The sequence below is a fragment of the Silene latifolia genome, chromosome 7, assembly GCF_048544455.1.
Source record: "Silene latifolia isolate original U9 population chromosome 7, ASM4854445v1, whole genome shotgun sequence".
In the NCBI taxonomy this organism is placed as follows: Eukaryota; Viridiplantae; Streptophyta; class Magnoliopsida; order Caryophyllales; family Caryophyllaceae; genus Silene; species Silene latifolia.
Window position 1 is genome coordinate 101,436,513 of NC_133532.1, and position 17,616 is coordinate 101,454,128.

Here is a 17,616-nt window from a genome sequence, read left to right on the forward strand (position 1 = left end):
TTTGGTGGACATAAGCTGGCTCTGACCGTCGTTCGATACATAAAGGCATTTCCACCATGTCATCTGGCATATTAATCAAAGATGCGAGTTTTGCAAGAGCATCTGCAAATTGATTTTCTTCCCGAGGTAGGTGTAGATAGGTCACGCGATCAAAGAACTGAGGAACTTGGTCTATTCTGGCTTGATAAGGTGCTAGGCTTTCGCTGCGGATTTTCCAAGCTCCCGTAACTTGGTTGATGATCGGGGATGAATCCCCATGTACTCGGAGTTTTTAATGCCAAAGCTCACTGCCGCTTATAGTCCAATGAGACAAGCTTCGTATTCTGCAGCGTTATTTGTCACCTCGAAGTCGAGTTTGACAGAGATTGGTGTATGCTCACCTTCAGGAGAAATGAGCAACACTCCTATTCCAAATCCTCTTAAGTTTGATGCTCCATCAAAGTAAAGGTCCCGGGAGTCTACGTCGGTTTGGAGAATATCCTCGTCTGGGAATGACCAAGTGTCTATTGTTTGTGCATCATTGATGGGATTCTCTGCGAAGAATTCGGCGACGAGCGCGTCCTTTTATTACTTTCAGAGGCACATACTTGAGATCGAACTCTGAGAGCATCAAAGTCCATCTTGCTAGACGTCCGTTGAGGACGGGTTTTTCGAATAGGTATTTGACTGGATCCATTTTGGAGTATATTTTGACGGAGTAGCTAAGCATGTAATGACGTAGCTTCTTCGTTGCCCACACAAGAGCGAGGCATGTCTTTTCGAGTTGTGAGTATTTGCACTCGTACTCCAAGAACTTCTTACTAAGGTAGTAGATAGCCCTTTCTTCGCTTCCTATAGTTTGAGCTAGCATGGCACCCATGGTGGTTTCGGTTACTGTGAGATATAAACCAAGAGGTTGATCTCGTTGAGGTGGCATGAGCACTGGTGGTTTAGCCAATATCTCCTTTATTCGATCAAATGCCTTTTGACAGTCATCATCCCACATGGTGTGATCCGTTTTCTTGAGTTTCTTGAAGATAGGCTCGCAAATCATGGTGAGTTTCGATATGAATCGACTTATATATTGCACTTTTCCCAGGAATCCTCTGACTTCTTTTTCAGTTTGAGGTTGTGGCATTTCGATCAGAGCCTTGATCTTGGAAGGGTCTATTTCTATACCTCGTTGGCTAACGACGTATTCCAGGAGTTTTCCAGATGTTACTCCGAATGTGCACTTCTGAGGATTGAGCCTCATGTTGTACTTTCGTAGCCTTGCGAAAAATTTGCGAAGGTTCGCAATATGCCCTTCTCTATCCTTGGACTTGACAATCATGTCGTCTACGTATACCTCAACTTCTTTGTGCATCATGTCATGCAAGAGTGTAGTTGCGGTGCGTTGATATGTAGCTCCGGCGTTGATTAACCCAAACGGCATTACCGTATAGCAATAGGTTCCCCATTGAGTGACAAAAGCGGTCTTATGTATGTCTTCTATGGCCATCTTGATTTGGTTATAACTCGCATACCCATCCATGAAGGATAGTAATGCGTGGTCTGCAGTATTGTCCACCAATATGTCGATATGTGGTAGAGGGAAGTCATCTTTAGGACTTGCTTAGTTTAAGTCCCTAAAGTCAACACAAACACGGATTCTCCCATCCTTTTTGGGTACAGGTACTATATTGGCTACCCAGTCAGAATACTCAGAAACTTTGATGAACTCGGCTTTGAATTGCTTATCAACTTCTTCCTTAATCTTGAGAGCCCATTCCGTTCTCATTCGGCGAAGCATCTGTTTCATAGGCTTGAAACCTGGCTTAATCGGAATTCTATGCTCGGCGATATCCTGTCGATCCCCGGCATGTCTTTGTAGGACCATGCGAAAACGTCTTTGAACTCGTTTAGGAGGTCTATGAAATCGGCCCTTTCGGTAGAGCTCATGGTAGACCCTATCCTAAGTTCTTGGGGTTCTAGTTCGGTTCCTACGTTGATGGGTTCGGTGTCCTCTATTACTGGTCCCCCTTCCTCTTCCTGTAGTATTTCTTTGGCTATGTAGGGAGGTATTTCAATTGAGTCTGGGTCTTGGTCATCCTCAGTATCATCGTAAACAGAATTGTACACAAGATAACACAAAGAGTAAGTAGAACCTGATTTATTCATATTAAAGTTTGAGAAAAGTTGAAATAAAGAAGCCATCTGATCTGTGGTCAGTGGCGGTAAAGGGCCAGTGGTTGGGACATTTCCCGAACTAGTGTTACTACTCGAGGCTAAGCTAGGAGAAACAAAGGGAATGGGGATGACGATAGGAGGAGACTCCCTTGTGACTTCTCTAGACTCTGACTCTGACTCCGACTCTGACTCGAATTCATCGTCTTCTGGTTCTCCTTTGAACATCTCTCCTTCTCCAGTGGTGAGCTTGAAGAGTCTTCCTTAATTGTTGGTCCACTTGATTGATTTTCTCCATCCTTTTTGCTGATTCGCGTTTGTTTCTGTGATTAACGCGGTAGGGTTGAAGTGATCGTCTTGAAGTATCATGGTAATGATCTCATCTTGCGCAGCTCTAACAAATCGATCCTCCCCAAACAATAGACTAACAGCTTGTTCGTCTAAGCAAGGTGCTTGACGGGCTTTGACGGTAGGAACCGTTTCTTGAGGGATGAAGTAGCAATCGTGAAAGATCTCGATTCCGGCTAGCTTCCTCTCGAGACAGTGCCAAGTTTCGAGAAATCCGTGAAAGAGTTCTAGGCTTCCTTCCTTATCGAAGTATCCGTTTAGGGTAGGGAGATAGGGTCACATTTGGACTCCCACGTACTTACGGTTTTGAACTTGAGCAAGCATCTCGAGAACTTCCTCTTTGGTGGGTTTGTACCCTAGTCCAAGTGGTATCCTTTTTTAGTTGCCTTCCTTGTATGGTGCGAAGGTGTTTCTTCGGATAGGATTTAAAGGCATTCCAGGGAAGTATCCCTGGGATTTGAGTATGTGATTGACCACCAAGTTGGAGTAGGGATCGTAGTATAAGGGTGCCAATTCACTTTCTATGACATTTATGCTTTGGAAGCCCCCAAGTTCGTATACTGGATCCACAAGGACTTGATTGTTCGACTTCTTTTCGATTATTGCCTTGATGGGTGACGAAGTGATCGTCACCACTTTGCCATTTAGTGGGATCTTGATTTTTTGATGAAGGGTGGATGTCACCGCCTTGGAAGCGTGGATCCAAGGTCTTCCTAGAAGTATGTTGAAGGAAGCTTTAATGTCCACTATTTGGAAGTTAACCTTTCGCTCAATTGGCCATGTGGCTATGGTTAGGTTAACGAGTCCTACTACCTTTCGTCGTGTACCATCATATGCACGAACTCCTTGATTGGTAGGGGTCCAATCCAACTCTTTCATGCCTAATTTGTATGCCGTTTTGAGGGGTATGACGTTGACCGCGGAGCCATCATCTACCAAGGTCATTGGCACGTTCTTCTTTAGACAAATGACGGTGATGTAAAGAGCTAAGTTGTGACTAGCGCCAAAAGGTGGCAAATCTTCGTCTGAGAAAGTAATAGGATTACTTAGCTTCGGTGATTCTTGGAAGACCAAGTTGACTACATCTTCGGGTGTGGAGTTATGTGCTACATTTAGTTTAGCCAAGGCTTGCAGTAAAGCTTGGCGATGTGGGAATGAGCTTGCTACCAATTGCGGACCGAAAGATCACCTTTGTCTTCTGTAATTGCTTGAGCAAATGATCAGTGGAGTCATCTTCGTTATCATTTGGCGTGACAACGTTGGTTGGGCCATTTTGAGTAGTGCTTTGATATGGACGCCCCGAACGAGTTAGGTGGTCCACATCTTGGTCTTCGCCAATTTGGACTATTTCTTTGACTAGGGAGTTTTCAATGAGATACTCGTCCTCATCGTCATCGGCCCATACTCCATTGATTGTAGCAAGTTCTCTCATTCTCATGATTTCGTCTTCTAATCGTGTGATTTGGTCGACTAGTTTATCAACCACGGCGACTATTTCTTGCATAGTAGCATTTTGAGAGAAGATTAGTGACACATGCTCCTTAGGTGTTGCGTTGGGATCATGTAAAGTTATCACCATATTTTCTAATTCCCAAACTTGTCTATCCACACTCCTTGCCCATGTGATGAAGTCGGAAATGGTAGGAGAGATAGTGGAGTAGAACCCTTCATTCTCAATCGCGTGGATCTCATCTTCAATTGGAGAAATGAGGTGTGAACAATCTAAGGTGGATTCTTCACTTGTGATCACTAGAATCCCAAGAGGGTTCTGAGTGTTGTTGGGTTTACCTCCCGGCGGTATTGGTAGTCGACCATCTTCAATCATGTCTTGAAGCACATTTTTCAATTTGTAGCATTTTTCTGTGTCATGCCCCTTGCCCCTATGGCATTCACAGTACGAGTTCTCGTCCCAGAATTTGGATTTCTTTTCGGGTTCGGGAGTAGGTCCTATGGGTTGGAGTTTGCCTTGCTTCATTAACCTTTTTAGAGCGTTGGAGTAAGTATCCCCAAGGTTTGTGAATTTCCTTGGTGGGATACTTTTCTTGGATGGCTCAAGAAGGTTTACTTCACCGGTCTTGCTAGTGGAGCCGTATGAACGACTTTTCGAGCCTTGATATCCTCGACCTACCGTTTTGGACAAGAGCCCTTTACGGATGTCATCTTCTATCCTTGTTCCTAGTACGGTTAAGTCCTTGAAAGTTTTGATGTTTTGGTATCTCAAATCATTGGCATAGATGGGTTTGAGATTGTCCACGAACTTTTCCACAAGGGTAGCCTCATCCGGGCGTTCAACTAGTTGGGTACTAGTCTTCCTCTACCTACTTAAGAAGTCGGTGAATCCTTCTTTGTCATTTTGGGTAAGAACCTCTAGAGTGCGCATGTTAACTTGGATCTCGGCATTATCCGCATATTGCTTAGAAAACTCGATCGCGGCATCTTCCCAAGTAGCGATTTTCTTGTGATCTAAAGTGTAGAACCATTGCTTCGGAATGGTGTCAAGAGATGAAGGAAAGATCCTTAAGAACATCTCGGGTTTGATGCCTTTGATAGACATGTAATCCTTGAAGGCATGGATGTGGTTCAAAGGGTTTTCATGCCCCTTGAATTTAGGGATATCCGTCATATTGAAGTTGGTTGGCAATTTGGAATTGACGGCCTCATACTTGCGGTTGTTTTCCCTATAAATGTCATCTACTTTAAGGTACATCAATTGTTCCTCTAAGTATTGGAGTCTTTTCTCAGCTAAAGTCATTCCCATGAGAGGATTTTCGTCCTTGGATTCACTCGCGAAGTCCCCTACTACTTCACTTTCGTGAGGAGGCAACCTCCCCTCTACGGCATAGATCCGGCCCTCGATGGTATCAAGGCGATCATACACTTGATCTTGGGTAACTTGGATTTGAGCTAACGCGGCTAGTATTCGATCATTACCATCTTGAAGTTGGTTGAGGTTCGCGTCACTGGTTCCAGGCATCTTGAAAACTGGATAAGAGATCGATGACGAATCAAAACATGATCAACCATTCTAATACACTTGCAAAGAGAAGAAATGTTTTGACTCTTGAAGTGGGTGTGTGCCACTTGTGTTGAGTGAGCTTTGAAGAAAGGACAAAGTTTTGAAAATGTATATCCTAGTCAACTATAGTGTAGTTGTAGGAGTGGACTCGAAGTGAGGTTTTGAAATGGGCTTGGGCCCGAATTTTGACTTGACAAACGGACAGAGTTTTGACTGGGTTTTGCGCTAATCAACGGCCTTTTTTTCGAAATTTCTTTGTTAAAAAAGGGTTTTGATTTTTACAAAAATCGTCATGGTTTTATTTAGAAATGGTGATCACGTAAGGTACAAACATTCATACGAGCATTATAACGGGATGCTGAGTGCTTTTAAAAGGGTTTTGGTTTAAAGGGTGGGTTGCCATACCGAACAATCAAACCCGAAGTCTGTGGAGAGGCTCGTACCAAACAAGAGTAAGGCCGATTCCTAGTCCATTTCCTCAAGTAGTGAAGGTCCTTGATACAAACAAGAGTAAGCATCATGGTATGGATTACGTCAATCGCTATCCATCCTTAGGCCCAAATAAGAATTAGGACCGTTTAGACGGGACGATTGGTCAAATGGGTTGGGTTGGGCCTAGGAAGGCCGAATAAAACGGTCTAGGAAGACCGAGTTATGAAAACCGACAATTGTCTTGTACAAATTATTCCCTAACCTTGTTCAAGTTTCACCCTTGGCTACACGTTAGTGTATTTTCCCCAGCGGAGTCGCCAAACTGTGGACAACGGGGGCCCACGGGGGCGCTTGGAAGGAGAGAACAAACGTTTGCATTTGTTGGAGTCGCCACCAATTTTTATGGGAAATTGGAACCGTTCGAATACCTAGTGTCATGTCAAGACACAAAGTAGTGACATGAACACTAAGCGATCGTTACCCTTACCATTCTATGTCTAGAATGACTCTCGTGGATGCCAATGAACACGGATGTTCACAGAGATCTGGAGTAAGGGGTGAGGGTACGTATTAGGAAGCTCTTTTGATCGAACACCTAATCCCGCCCACCTCGATAATGGCCTCTAATAATGATTAGGGACGTCATCTATACTCGATATATCGTCGATTATATGCATGCAATGCAATATCCAAGTTTTAATCCTAGCATGTGAAGATTAGACTAAGTCGGTTGACACATAATTTAGCATACAATTGGGTCGAAGTAGGATTTAATGCTCAATTACAAGTGAAGGCATGCAAATAAATCATACAAATGCGATAAATAATACAATGATAGAAAATTACAATAAAAATTACAATAATTACATCGGGTTTCATTGATCTATGTCGAAAATACCTTTGAAACGGATAATTTGAGAAAAAGAATAAGAGAAAGAATTAACGAACGAATCAGTAGGCGATAATACGAGTAATAGTTAATTATACGTAAGCTAATTAAACTAGGTCAAGCAACAATGGAGTTCAGAGACAGAATTCAACTGGACAGTGAAGAGCTGCGCCCTTTGAAGAGGCGCGGCGATTCTGCGTCTGTTCCAAGGGTGAGTTCTGGCTGTGAAGCCGGAACTGCAAATCGTTAATGTAAATTGGTGAATTTAATGGATAATTAATATATTTACTCGGAAGAAAGTGATTAATAGGTTATTTACATGTGATTAATGGTCATAAAAACAATAAAACATGGAAGAGACGGAATTAAGACGGATTATTTACATGAATGAACGATTGATTAGTGACATAGGTGAACAAAATAGGTCTAATATGACGAATTAACGACAAATACGACAAAAGACAGATGAAAATATATCAAGGATCGAATTCCAGAAACCCGATATGAACGAGTCGAATCTCTACAATTCGGGTTGAATTTAATGACGAAAACCCGCAAATATGAGATTATAAGGGATTTAAGTCGGATTTAATGATGAATTAACTATTAATGACGAACGATATTATACAGATGAGATTATTAGACTATTGTATCAAATAATTAAAGAAAACAAACGAAACAAATCAAAGTTTGACGAATTACAGAGGACGAAGGAAGAAGAAAGGAAGCAGGAACTGCGGTAGCCTCACGAAGAGGCGCAGCAGGAACTGCGCTCCTTCGAAGAGGCGCAGCAGTTGCTGCGTCCTTTCTCGACGGTTTATCTTCTGGAAATCCGTAAAAAGAGGTTTTAAAGCACGGTTTTAGAAATCGGTTTTAAGAGGTGTTTTCGATATATACCTTACATTAATGATGATACAAAAAGTAAAGAACAATAAATAAAGAAGGATTTACACCCTCAGACTTACATGTTTGACGAAACGAGAAGGACTAAGTTATCGATTAGCGATGCTCGACTCGAATGTAGAAGAAAGTGCCCTCGTAAGAGGAAAAACGATTAGATTAATTAAGTTGATTGATGTGGAGTTGGTCAAATTGGTCGGTCATGCAAACGAGGCTGGTACTCAGAAGGATCCGAGCTTACGTGGTCGAATGTTCAAGCACGTAGACGCCAAAAAGTAAGAACAAAGGTCTAAAATGCAAAGGGAGAAGAGAAGAGCGGACACTCGCGTGAGAAATATGAGGAGCGAAGGCTCCTATTTATACTAATCACGTGAAGGAATTAGGGTCTCGGAGAGACTTTGGAAGTGAATCTTGGAACGATATGAAAAAGATACGAAAAAACACGCAGAAAAGGACCTGGGAAGAGGCGCAGCAGTCACTGCGTCTCTTGGAAGAGGCGCAGCACCTGCTGCATCTGTTCCCAAGTGGTTTCCTCCTGTGGAAGAAAGATTTCCGTGTTTAAGTTATGGAAGGACGGAATAATTTGGTTTTCCTTAATATTTTGTATGAATATTACGGGAAATTGTTTACCAAAGAATAAAGATTGTGAAATAATATAAAATATGGAATAGAAATATCCGGAACATTCCAGAACATTCTGACTCGGGATTTAACGGTTATCAGAAAATGGAGACGGTTTTAGGCCCGGACTCCAAATGTACTCTAATTACTGTCAAAACGACCGTATCGGCACGTAGATGACAACTAAGAGGTAGACATTAATGTTTGAGCAATCACTTGACGATAAACTTACGAACTGTCACAAATCGTTCCGCGTACCAAACATGCGGCCCAATCATCACCGGGTGGTTTGCGGGAGGTGCAGAAATGAGGTATCTACAACCACCTGTTATCCCTGAGGTAGGGGTTGGGGCAAATGTAGACTGCGGTAAAGTTGACCCCACTGTTGGTTGCAATGACATTCGCAACAATGATCCCGGTACTGCCAAGAATTCAGATGTACACCCTACAGTCCATGTTACTTACGAGACGGCCGCTACAGTTGGTAGGTCAGACTCTGAGAAACACGGTGTTCGGGCCACATCTTTAGCAGAGGGTACTAATGATGACCCATGTTGCAATGACCCTGCTTTTGTGGCAGTGGCTATCGCGTTAAGTAACGCGTTCAATGAACCTCCCGCCCCAAAGAGAAGACGTGTTACTCCTGAGTGTCCCGACATTCAACCTTTTTCAGTCTCAAGACATATCGGATTCTTATGGTTCACAAGGACCTCCCAACAAACCTGTTGCTTCTCCCCGAACAGAACCTACTCATGGATTTCCGTTAAACTCTTCTAAGTCAGTTCATAATGTGGCAAAACCAGATAATAAGAGGGATATCATTGTTCCACATATATTCAAGTCACCTTATGTTCAAAGGAATATATCCATGCTTGCTGACTTGAGCCAAGCTAAGAGGGATGTTTCTGACTTGGTGCGTGTTTATGGATGGATCCGATGAGAGGTACAACTCAAATTGGCTCCCTGATCTGTATTTGCATCTCATATTGTTATTTTGATCTGACATCTAATGTTGTGTTAATTGTCAAGCGTACCTATAACCTCTTATATCGTATATATAACTCTGACTAATGTACCTACCTGTTATCTTTTGTTTCGGTGAGGTACTGTTCCGGAATCACCGTTTCCAGCTAAGACGATGTGATTTAAAGACCTTTATTGCCAACACAAAGATAGCTGCAAATGTAATCAATGTATGGGCTAGTATTTTGAATAAGAGAGAAGAAATAAGAGATGCCTCCTCCCCTTTACGATTGTACGCGTTCGTTACTCACAATGTAAGTTGTCTTATGCTCTGCTTTTAGATTGATTAAAGACGTGTTTGCTTTTTCCCGTGTTTAAATTTTTACGTTTTTGTTTTTTAAATAGGGAATTATATGTGAAGATATCACCAAGTATGATAAAGTGAAACTGGTGAGCTTCCAAGATATTTATTGCATCTAAAGTTAAATTAGCATGTTTTGGCTGTTTTTTGTGTGTTCACTAAGGTACATATATGTTTTTCCAAATCCAGATGATGTTCTCTTTCACACTTCGTGAGCTGCTCCTGATCTGTGTCAACTTTATTGCCCGTAAGATTGAGGTCATCCACCCAATGCGACCTAATTCAGTAGACTTTGTTGAATATGTCCATATGGTGGTGAGCATTTGATTTTGCAGGCCCTTTTAAGTCTTCAAACGTTGATGCCTATTTAGTACTCCAAACATGTTTGCAAATTTTTTTTGGCTTTTTTTTAGAGGGACATTATTCGTGGCGACATGATTCCTCGTTCGAGCAGATTCAAGACAGTACAGTTTTTCAAATGTGAAGAGTTCGTACCCAAGTCACATGTGCTTGATAATGCGGATGATGGCATTTACCTGATGTGTTACATGGAGATATATGCAGGCTGTCGTCAAATGCTCAAGACCCAACTCATAAACATAAGTTACGTCTTTTTGTTGCCTAAATACGTTATATACTTCAGTAGTTATATTAACCACAATAAAAATGTAATATATCTTGCATTTTACAGGCTAGGCCAGCAGCTGCAGTTGACAAGATCCTTTTTAGGCAGAAGTTGAAATATTGTTTTGCTCTCCTTTCATGTGCCCAGAATGATCTGTTACAACAAGTTTGATAGCTGCAAGGCGTCTTAACGTCAAAACTGGTCAAGCAAACATTTAAAATTAGTATAAATGTTCATGATCTGTTAGTGTTTTTCGATATCAACCAATTATGTGTTTTCATCCATCTTATAAAGGAAGCAAGCGGTTGAACAAAAAGTGGTATATTCTGATACGCAGCTCTTGGATTACGTGTTCCTTCCATCAGAGGGAGATGTAGCTAAATAGTAATAATATGCTTATAATATCAACTTGAATTTTTGACTTTTTTGTTAATAATTGTTTATGCGTTGTTTGACATTCCACATACTGACTTTTTTGTATATACCTTATATTTGATTTTTGTAGTGATGCAGTAGTTGTGACAAACGTTGGGCAAGTAACAAAAGAAGGCATGTCCTCTTTGAGGCCTCGGAAATGGGTCGCTGATATGGTATATTTTCATTTTATTAAGACCATATTTGTCTCTTAGCATTTTTATTTAGTATAAAACAACATTCATTTTTTTCAATTTAGGTAATTGATATGTTCGGGATCTATTCAACTTTACTCAAGCCAGAATTGTTGTATATCCCAACAACCGCACGAGTTAATATAATTTTTTTAGCTGTTTCTTAATTAACAAGTTTTCAACAAATAATGTGTCATAGGAATATGATGGGGGTTTTTTGTTCATTGCAGCACCTTAATCCACATCAAGATAGAACACTTGGCGGCAATTACATTAAAACATCCTATATGTCAAATGATGGGACGTGTGTTAAAGCTGTAAGTACACCATCTGTTTTCTTTGGATATTTAATAATTGCATTTTGTCTATTGAATATAACCCTAAATTTAGTCATCTTACACGAATTTTTAATTTGGCTTACAGATGTTTATACCCCATTATAGAAGATAGCCACTGGTTTCTCGTCGTGTGTGATATGGAGGCAAAGACGAACTATATCTTAAACTCACTACGTACCAAGGATATCCGGCCTGATACAAAGATCGTTGCGGACGTGGTACATATCATTAGTTACTATCTTTTTTACTATATAATTTTTTTCTGTTTTCTCCATATCTAGTAGGTTCATTTTATTCTCCTTGTTTAGGTTAGCAATGTCACTACGATTTTATGCCGGTCCAAAGGGTACAAACACTTTGTAGGTGTTCCCCTCTTTCCATTTAAGACTTTTAATGTTCCTCAACAGTCAAACTTGTAAGTTCATCATTCTTAATCCTTTCCACTATCATTATCATCAGTTATTATCATCAGTCAGCCTTTAATATTAGTTATTGTTGCTATGCTTGTGAAGACACGATTGCGGTGTCTATGTACTGAAGTGGTTAGAGGCTGGACGTGACTGATCTTTGTGGACAGCTGCGAGCAATTTCAAGGGTTTGCCTTCATTCCGAAGGACAGTTGCGTTAAGCTTGTTACGATGGCAAGAGAATCAGAGAGAGGTATTATATCTTATTCCTTTATTTTTCCTCCCATTTCCAGTTTTACCTTAATACAACCATTTAAATTATCGGTTATCTAATTTTAATTATTGTGTTTGATATGCAGATTTTTTAATGGACGACAAGTGTTTGTTTGGAAGATGCGTGGCTACTAGTAATCAATCAAGGAGTACGTGTGGTTCATTTTCTGGAAGGCGTAATGGTGTAAAATAGGACTGTTAAGCTAGTGTTATGTTGTAATGACTTATTATTGGTGTGTCATGTAAAGGCAAACTGAGCCTATTCAACCGCTATGTCAATTAAACACCAGTTTATGTCATTTTGCTGCATGGCATAATTGTCTAGAATATATTTTCATGAATGCTCAAATGTTCTTAACTCGGCAATGTGTAATGGAAGGGCATGGTCCCTCATGTTGACCGACTTTTTCGTGTTTGTGGTTTGTCTAGAGGTGTAATAAAAAATGTAATCTGATCTTGTTCAAGAGTTGTGTCAAGTGGGCCGACTTTTATGCCAATTTGCTAGACATCATTTTGGATAATCCATCTTAATTGGAGTTGGCAATGTGCAAGAATGGGTACACATTCCGGTTTCTTGGTTGACGGTTTTGTTTTAAATACTTTTTGGAGATAAAAAAGGCATAACTCTGGCCTTGGTTCATTGTCGAATATTGGCTTATAACCGGTATGCAGGAATTATGTTACTAGTTACGCCATCTTAAAACTGACACACACCAATTATATTTTCAGATACGTCAAAATCCTTTACATACTCAAGTATGATTTTTACTCTCAATTGAATAACTGACTGTTCATTAGTTAAAGGATTCCACAATTTCAACTTCGTATCAAACAGTATCGCCACCAAACTGTTACAAGACCCCAAAAATGTTAGACGGTCGATTTCACCACGTCTTTGAGTATTAATATTACTACCATACATGTCTACAACCATGTCTCCTGTGTAGTGGGGAAGACTATTTTGAAACCAGTTTCTGAATGAGCAGTATTCACTTGTATTCTTGAATTATGTGGAATTGTTCTACGGAGTGTTTTGTGAATCTCTTCTTTTGTTATGTGGCAATGGTCTGAAAATTAGACGTCATACAATATTAATTTTATATATGAAGCTCATAAATTAAATTCGCGAATCATCGTTTATTAATATTTACGCTATTTATTTACACAGAATACTACTAGGTACGCTTCTCACGTAAATCATATGCAACAATCATGTTAATATACACGCTTTTTTTATTTTCACATAAACTCACCAACAAGTGTATCCGTGTTAATCTAAGCAACCTCGAATTATGCGCTACGTATGTAAATATATTTATTATGTGTAGACAACCCAATAAATATATTTACACAACTCACCAACAAGTGAATACGTTTTTTTCGTTGTTTGAAAATGAAATCGTCAGTTAATGAAAATAGCTGACAGTACACTTTTACACATTCACATAGCAATAACAAGTAGATTCAATAACTCTTTATAGCAGAACCTATGAATGGTCATCCATGTATTGTATAGGTTAACATGCATAAACAAGTGTTTCCATTCACAATCCTGGCAGTTACACTTTCCGCCTTGACAGATGCACATATAATCCATGAAGATACGCCAGTAGTTTGTTATATAAGAAGAATAAAAAAATGATCAAAAATCAAATAAAACAGATCAAAAATGAAGTCTCCAATCCTTATGCCATTAATCATTATCTTTGTGTCTGTGATCCGCAACTCTTTTCGTTGTTCAATCCTGAAACGAATAAAGGCTATCAAAAATTAAAGGTTACTAATTTTATTAGATACAACAATACTATTCCTTATTCAAATACCATCCAACAAATTCAAGCTACTATCCATATTCTCAAATAACGAATGCACCGAAATTAATAGTGTACCTGTATGATGGAATCATACTCTCCCAGGACAATTCCGACTATCATGGAATCCTAATTCTCCACAAGCATTGCATATTCTGGGCGTTTTTTTTGTGTTCTTTTGTAGCCTTTTCCTTTTGGGACATCATTAGTTTTCCAGACCCTTTTGTCTTTGACTGAATAGGAGGTAAGACAACCACTTCTGCTGGTATTTTTGTTCCTAAGAGCATCTCAAGCTCCCTAGTCTTGTTCCTCAGCCTATCACTCGTGTTACTACTACTGCTACATTCAGACGTACTGTTTTGTGCGTTTATCTTGTCTTTAAAACCTTTCAGAATGCCCAATAATTCACCCACATACTCAGGCTTCTGTTCAGCGAGTGTCACACACGAGAACACCTCGGACCATAGGGTACCAATTTTGTGTCGTCTAACATCTAATGCGTTACAATCTTCAATTAAAGTATGTGGCACATTATTACAAATCGGCTGACATGTTGCCAATTTGCTCCACCTACTTAACAGATACTGATCTGGAACATTGTCGAGACCTTATTCTTTCAACACATAAAGCGCATGACGGCACAAAATTCCATGTCTCTCGAACTTTTTGCAGGAGCAGTTCAATTTCATCTCGTCAGAAATAAAGTTAACATAGTAAACCTTATCTTTTTCACGATCAATAATGGGAATGTTGGCACTGGTAGTAACCCCTACAATTTTAACACCACAGGTGAAACAGGCAGTTTTCCACTCATTTTTAAATTCAGAAAACACCACTAGAGTGTAGAACTCAGAAGCGTGCTTTTCCAAAGGGTGAGGTGTTTCTAGATCAGGAAGGAGTATTTTGACTCGGCTATTAATTTGGACTGTTTCCATCGTTGAGCGTCCATAGCGCTTTCAAACCTCATAAGAAACTCAACCAACGTTAAGTTTGGGTTCATGAAATTTACGAAAAAGCTATTCTCGGACTCAGATCTGGACGTGGTTCTCATTAGTCCACCCATAAATCCCTGAAATATGTTGGGATCCAAGAAGCCCTTTTGTCAAACATCGTATCTAACCATTCATTATCGGACAGCCCGTATGAGGATACAACTGAGCAGCACTGTTCCTCAAACTCAGACGGTTCGATGTCTTCTGCCCAAACACAGGAGCACAACTCTTTCATGAGGTTAGTTTCTCTATAGAGCGTAGATCCGATCTTGTCAGGCAGTTTTTTCATGATATGCCACATGCAATATCTATGCTGAGTTATGTCCTCGAACACTGCTTTAACTTCTGCTTTTATGCCTCTATCTTGGTAAGTAATTATGCACACAGGATACTTATTGCTCATTGCGCTCAGAAAATTCCGAAACAACCATACGAAATCCTCATCAGTCTCTTTTCTTATAAGTCCTGCTCCAAATATCACACATTTTTTGTGATGATCAACCCCCGTGAAAGGTGCAAATATCATTTTATATGTGTTCATATTAAATGTCGTGTCAAAAGATGTCATATCACCAAAAAGACTGTAATTCTTTATAGCTATAAGGTCAAACCAACAAACCCTAGATAGTCGTCCATGATCATCAACCTCAAAATCAAAGTAGTAAGAACTACACATGGCTTTCTTGTGCATGAAATTCTCAATCATCATTTGAGCATCGTACCCTTTAATAAATTTTTTCACATCCCTCCAATTGTTTTTGAAATCCTCGAGTGATGCCCCTACATTTTGATATCCTATCACGTACTCTTTAAACATCCTAAAGCTTTGCACATGCCCCTTATTCACTTTAGAATTCTCCACAATCATAGTTTTATGTATAAGGGTTAATTCTCGTGACTCGGTCAAATGCACCACTGTGTTTGGAGTTGAGAGAAGGTGGGTGTGACCTTCATGAAAGTCAGCAATCACAAATTGTCCTTTAACATTTCTTCAAAGAAAAATCTTTGCACTACATAAAATTCTAGTCCTCTGCCTCTTTTTTACCTTTCCTCTAGGTTTACTTTCACCAGCCTTACTACACACACAATATTTAGTCATCACCACCCCATCTATGTTTTGTTGCATCGACTTCCTCATTTTAAATCCACAATTAGCAGCATAAGTCTTATAGAATTCTAACCCATCCTCTAGTTTATCAAAAACCATACCCAAAACAGGTTTCAATTTTGGCGCACATACAAGTATTCTTTCCTTCGAGGTTGTCTCGATGATTGGTGAGCCTGCATCTATGCACGCTATATAGTAGAACAGTATGGGTATAAGTAGAGTGTTCAAATAACTGATACGCAACAAATATAATTTCAGGTACGCTAATTTATTCAGAAGCACAAAATCAATTAGAAAACAAAAAACCACAGAACTTAACACATAAATTTGTGCCTGATCACTGACATATCATATTTTTATAACTGACTACTTAATGTAGACGTCCAGACACACCAATCACATTCAGTAACGATCACATGGGCAGAAAGTCAATTTTTTATTATGACACGAATCAGTCTTTCCCTTAATTATAATTCTAGATACGCTGCTGAAAAACACAACCGCATCAATTATACTAATGGATACGCTAACCATATACGCAACACTATCTAACTATACATTGGTTAATTAAGGGCTGTTTCATTATTCTATCAGGTACGCTTTTCATATAAGACAATTGCATCAATTATACTATTATACATGCTATTGAACTACACAGAATACTCTAGGATATCCATTGGTTTAATCAACTCTCAAACAAATTGCAACCCGCATACACTAACCAGACTGGTAAGACAACTGTTCTTATCCATCAGACTCATCGATTTATAATACCAAACAGGCTAATGAAACATGATTAGCAAGCGTAATAATCTGTCTTCATATGCTTAAATTAGTATGAATACGCATCAAATATATCAATAGATACATCAATCAGACGATTTTAATAAAAAAATTTATAAAAAAAGGTTATCTCAACTGATTTGCATATGTACATACCTAGATGAGATGATGATTGCACGATATCATTGCTAACAGCTGGAACAATCGCATCAGTATGTTCCCCCAATTCGCTAGAACCCTCAACATCCATAATTTTCTAAGATTGGAATAATACTGGAACGCCTATCGAAATCACAAAATCGAATGTGCATGCATCAATCACACAAAATCAATCAGAAAAATATTATAATCGTACATCCATTAGATGATCAACGCCATTGATTATGATCAATTTTGTCAATTTTGGCCGTTGTAGTTTGATGTTTTTCGCGGAATTTTCGATGTTTTTCGCGGAATTATTTTTTTTGATTTGGGGGAAAAGTTTTGGAAAGTAGAGAGAGAAAGAGATATTTTGGATTTTTTGTCAGGTTAATCACGTAGGTGAAGCATATACGTATCCCGTGTTATTTTTTGTTTAAAATCCTACTATTGTAGGTCGTTCTCACCGGATCCCACCTCTCTCTCTCTCTCTCTCTCTCTCTCTCTCTCTCTCTCTCTCTCTCTCTCTCTCTCTCTCTCTCTCTATATATATATATATATATATATATATATATATATATATATATATATATATATATATATAGATATAGTAATCAGATACATATCAAAACCTCATCAAATAGATATAGACTTTGGCCACTAATGACATACTGATATAATGAAGCGAGTCGGGATCCTTTGGGGAACACAACATTTGACAAAAAGAATAGATTACTGGGAGAGTGTCATGTGAGACTTGTAGTGAACTTCGGGGTGAAGTTCTCTTTTAGGGGGGTGAATGTAAGGAATCGGAAAATCTAGGAAAGAAAGAACACGATACGGAAGAAAGTAATGAGA

General features: G+C 39.5%; 2 protein-coding genes across 2 annotated transcripts; both read right to left on the bottom strand.

Annotated features, from left to right (window-relative positions):
• Positions 1-13,856: 13,856 nt before the first annotated feature.
• On the bottom strand, positions 13,857-14,672 carry LOC141590423 (uncharacterized). The gene is made up of 2 exons (XM_074411017.1): positions 14,401-14,672; positions 13,857-14,307 (listed from the first exon to the last, which is right to left on the bottom strand). Exons 1-2 carry the CDS (start codon positions 14,670-14,672, stop codon positions 13,857-13,859), a joined length of 723 nt encoding a protein of 240 aa, XP_074267118.1.
• A 115-nt stretch (positions 14,673-14,787) lies between these two features.
• On the bottom strand, positions 14,788-16,870 carry LOC141590424 (protein FAR1-RELATED SEQUENCE 5-like). Its single transcript, XM_074411018.1, has 3 exons — positions 16,777-16,870; positions 15,792-16,025; positions 14,788-15,677 (listed from the first exon to the last, which is right to left on the bottom strand). The coding sequence occupies exons 1-3, from the start codon at positions 16,868-16,870 to the stop codon at positions 14,788-14,790; spliced, it is 1,218 nt and encodes a 405-aa protein (XP_074267119.1).
• Between the last annotated feature and the right edge of the window lie 746 nt (positions 16,871-17,616).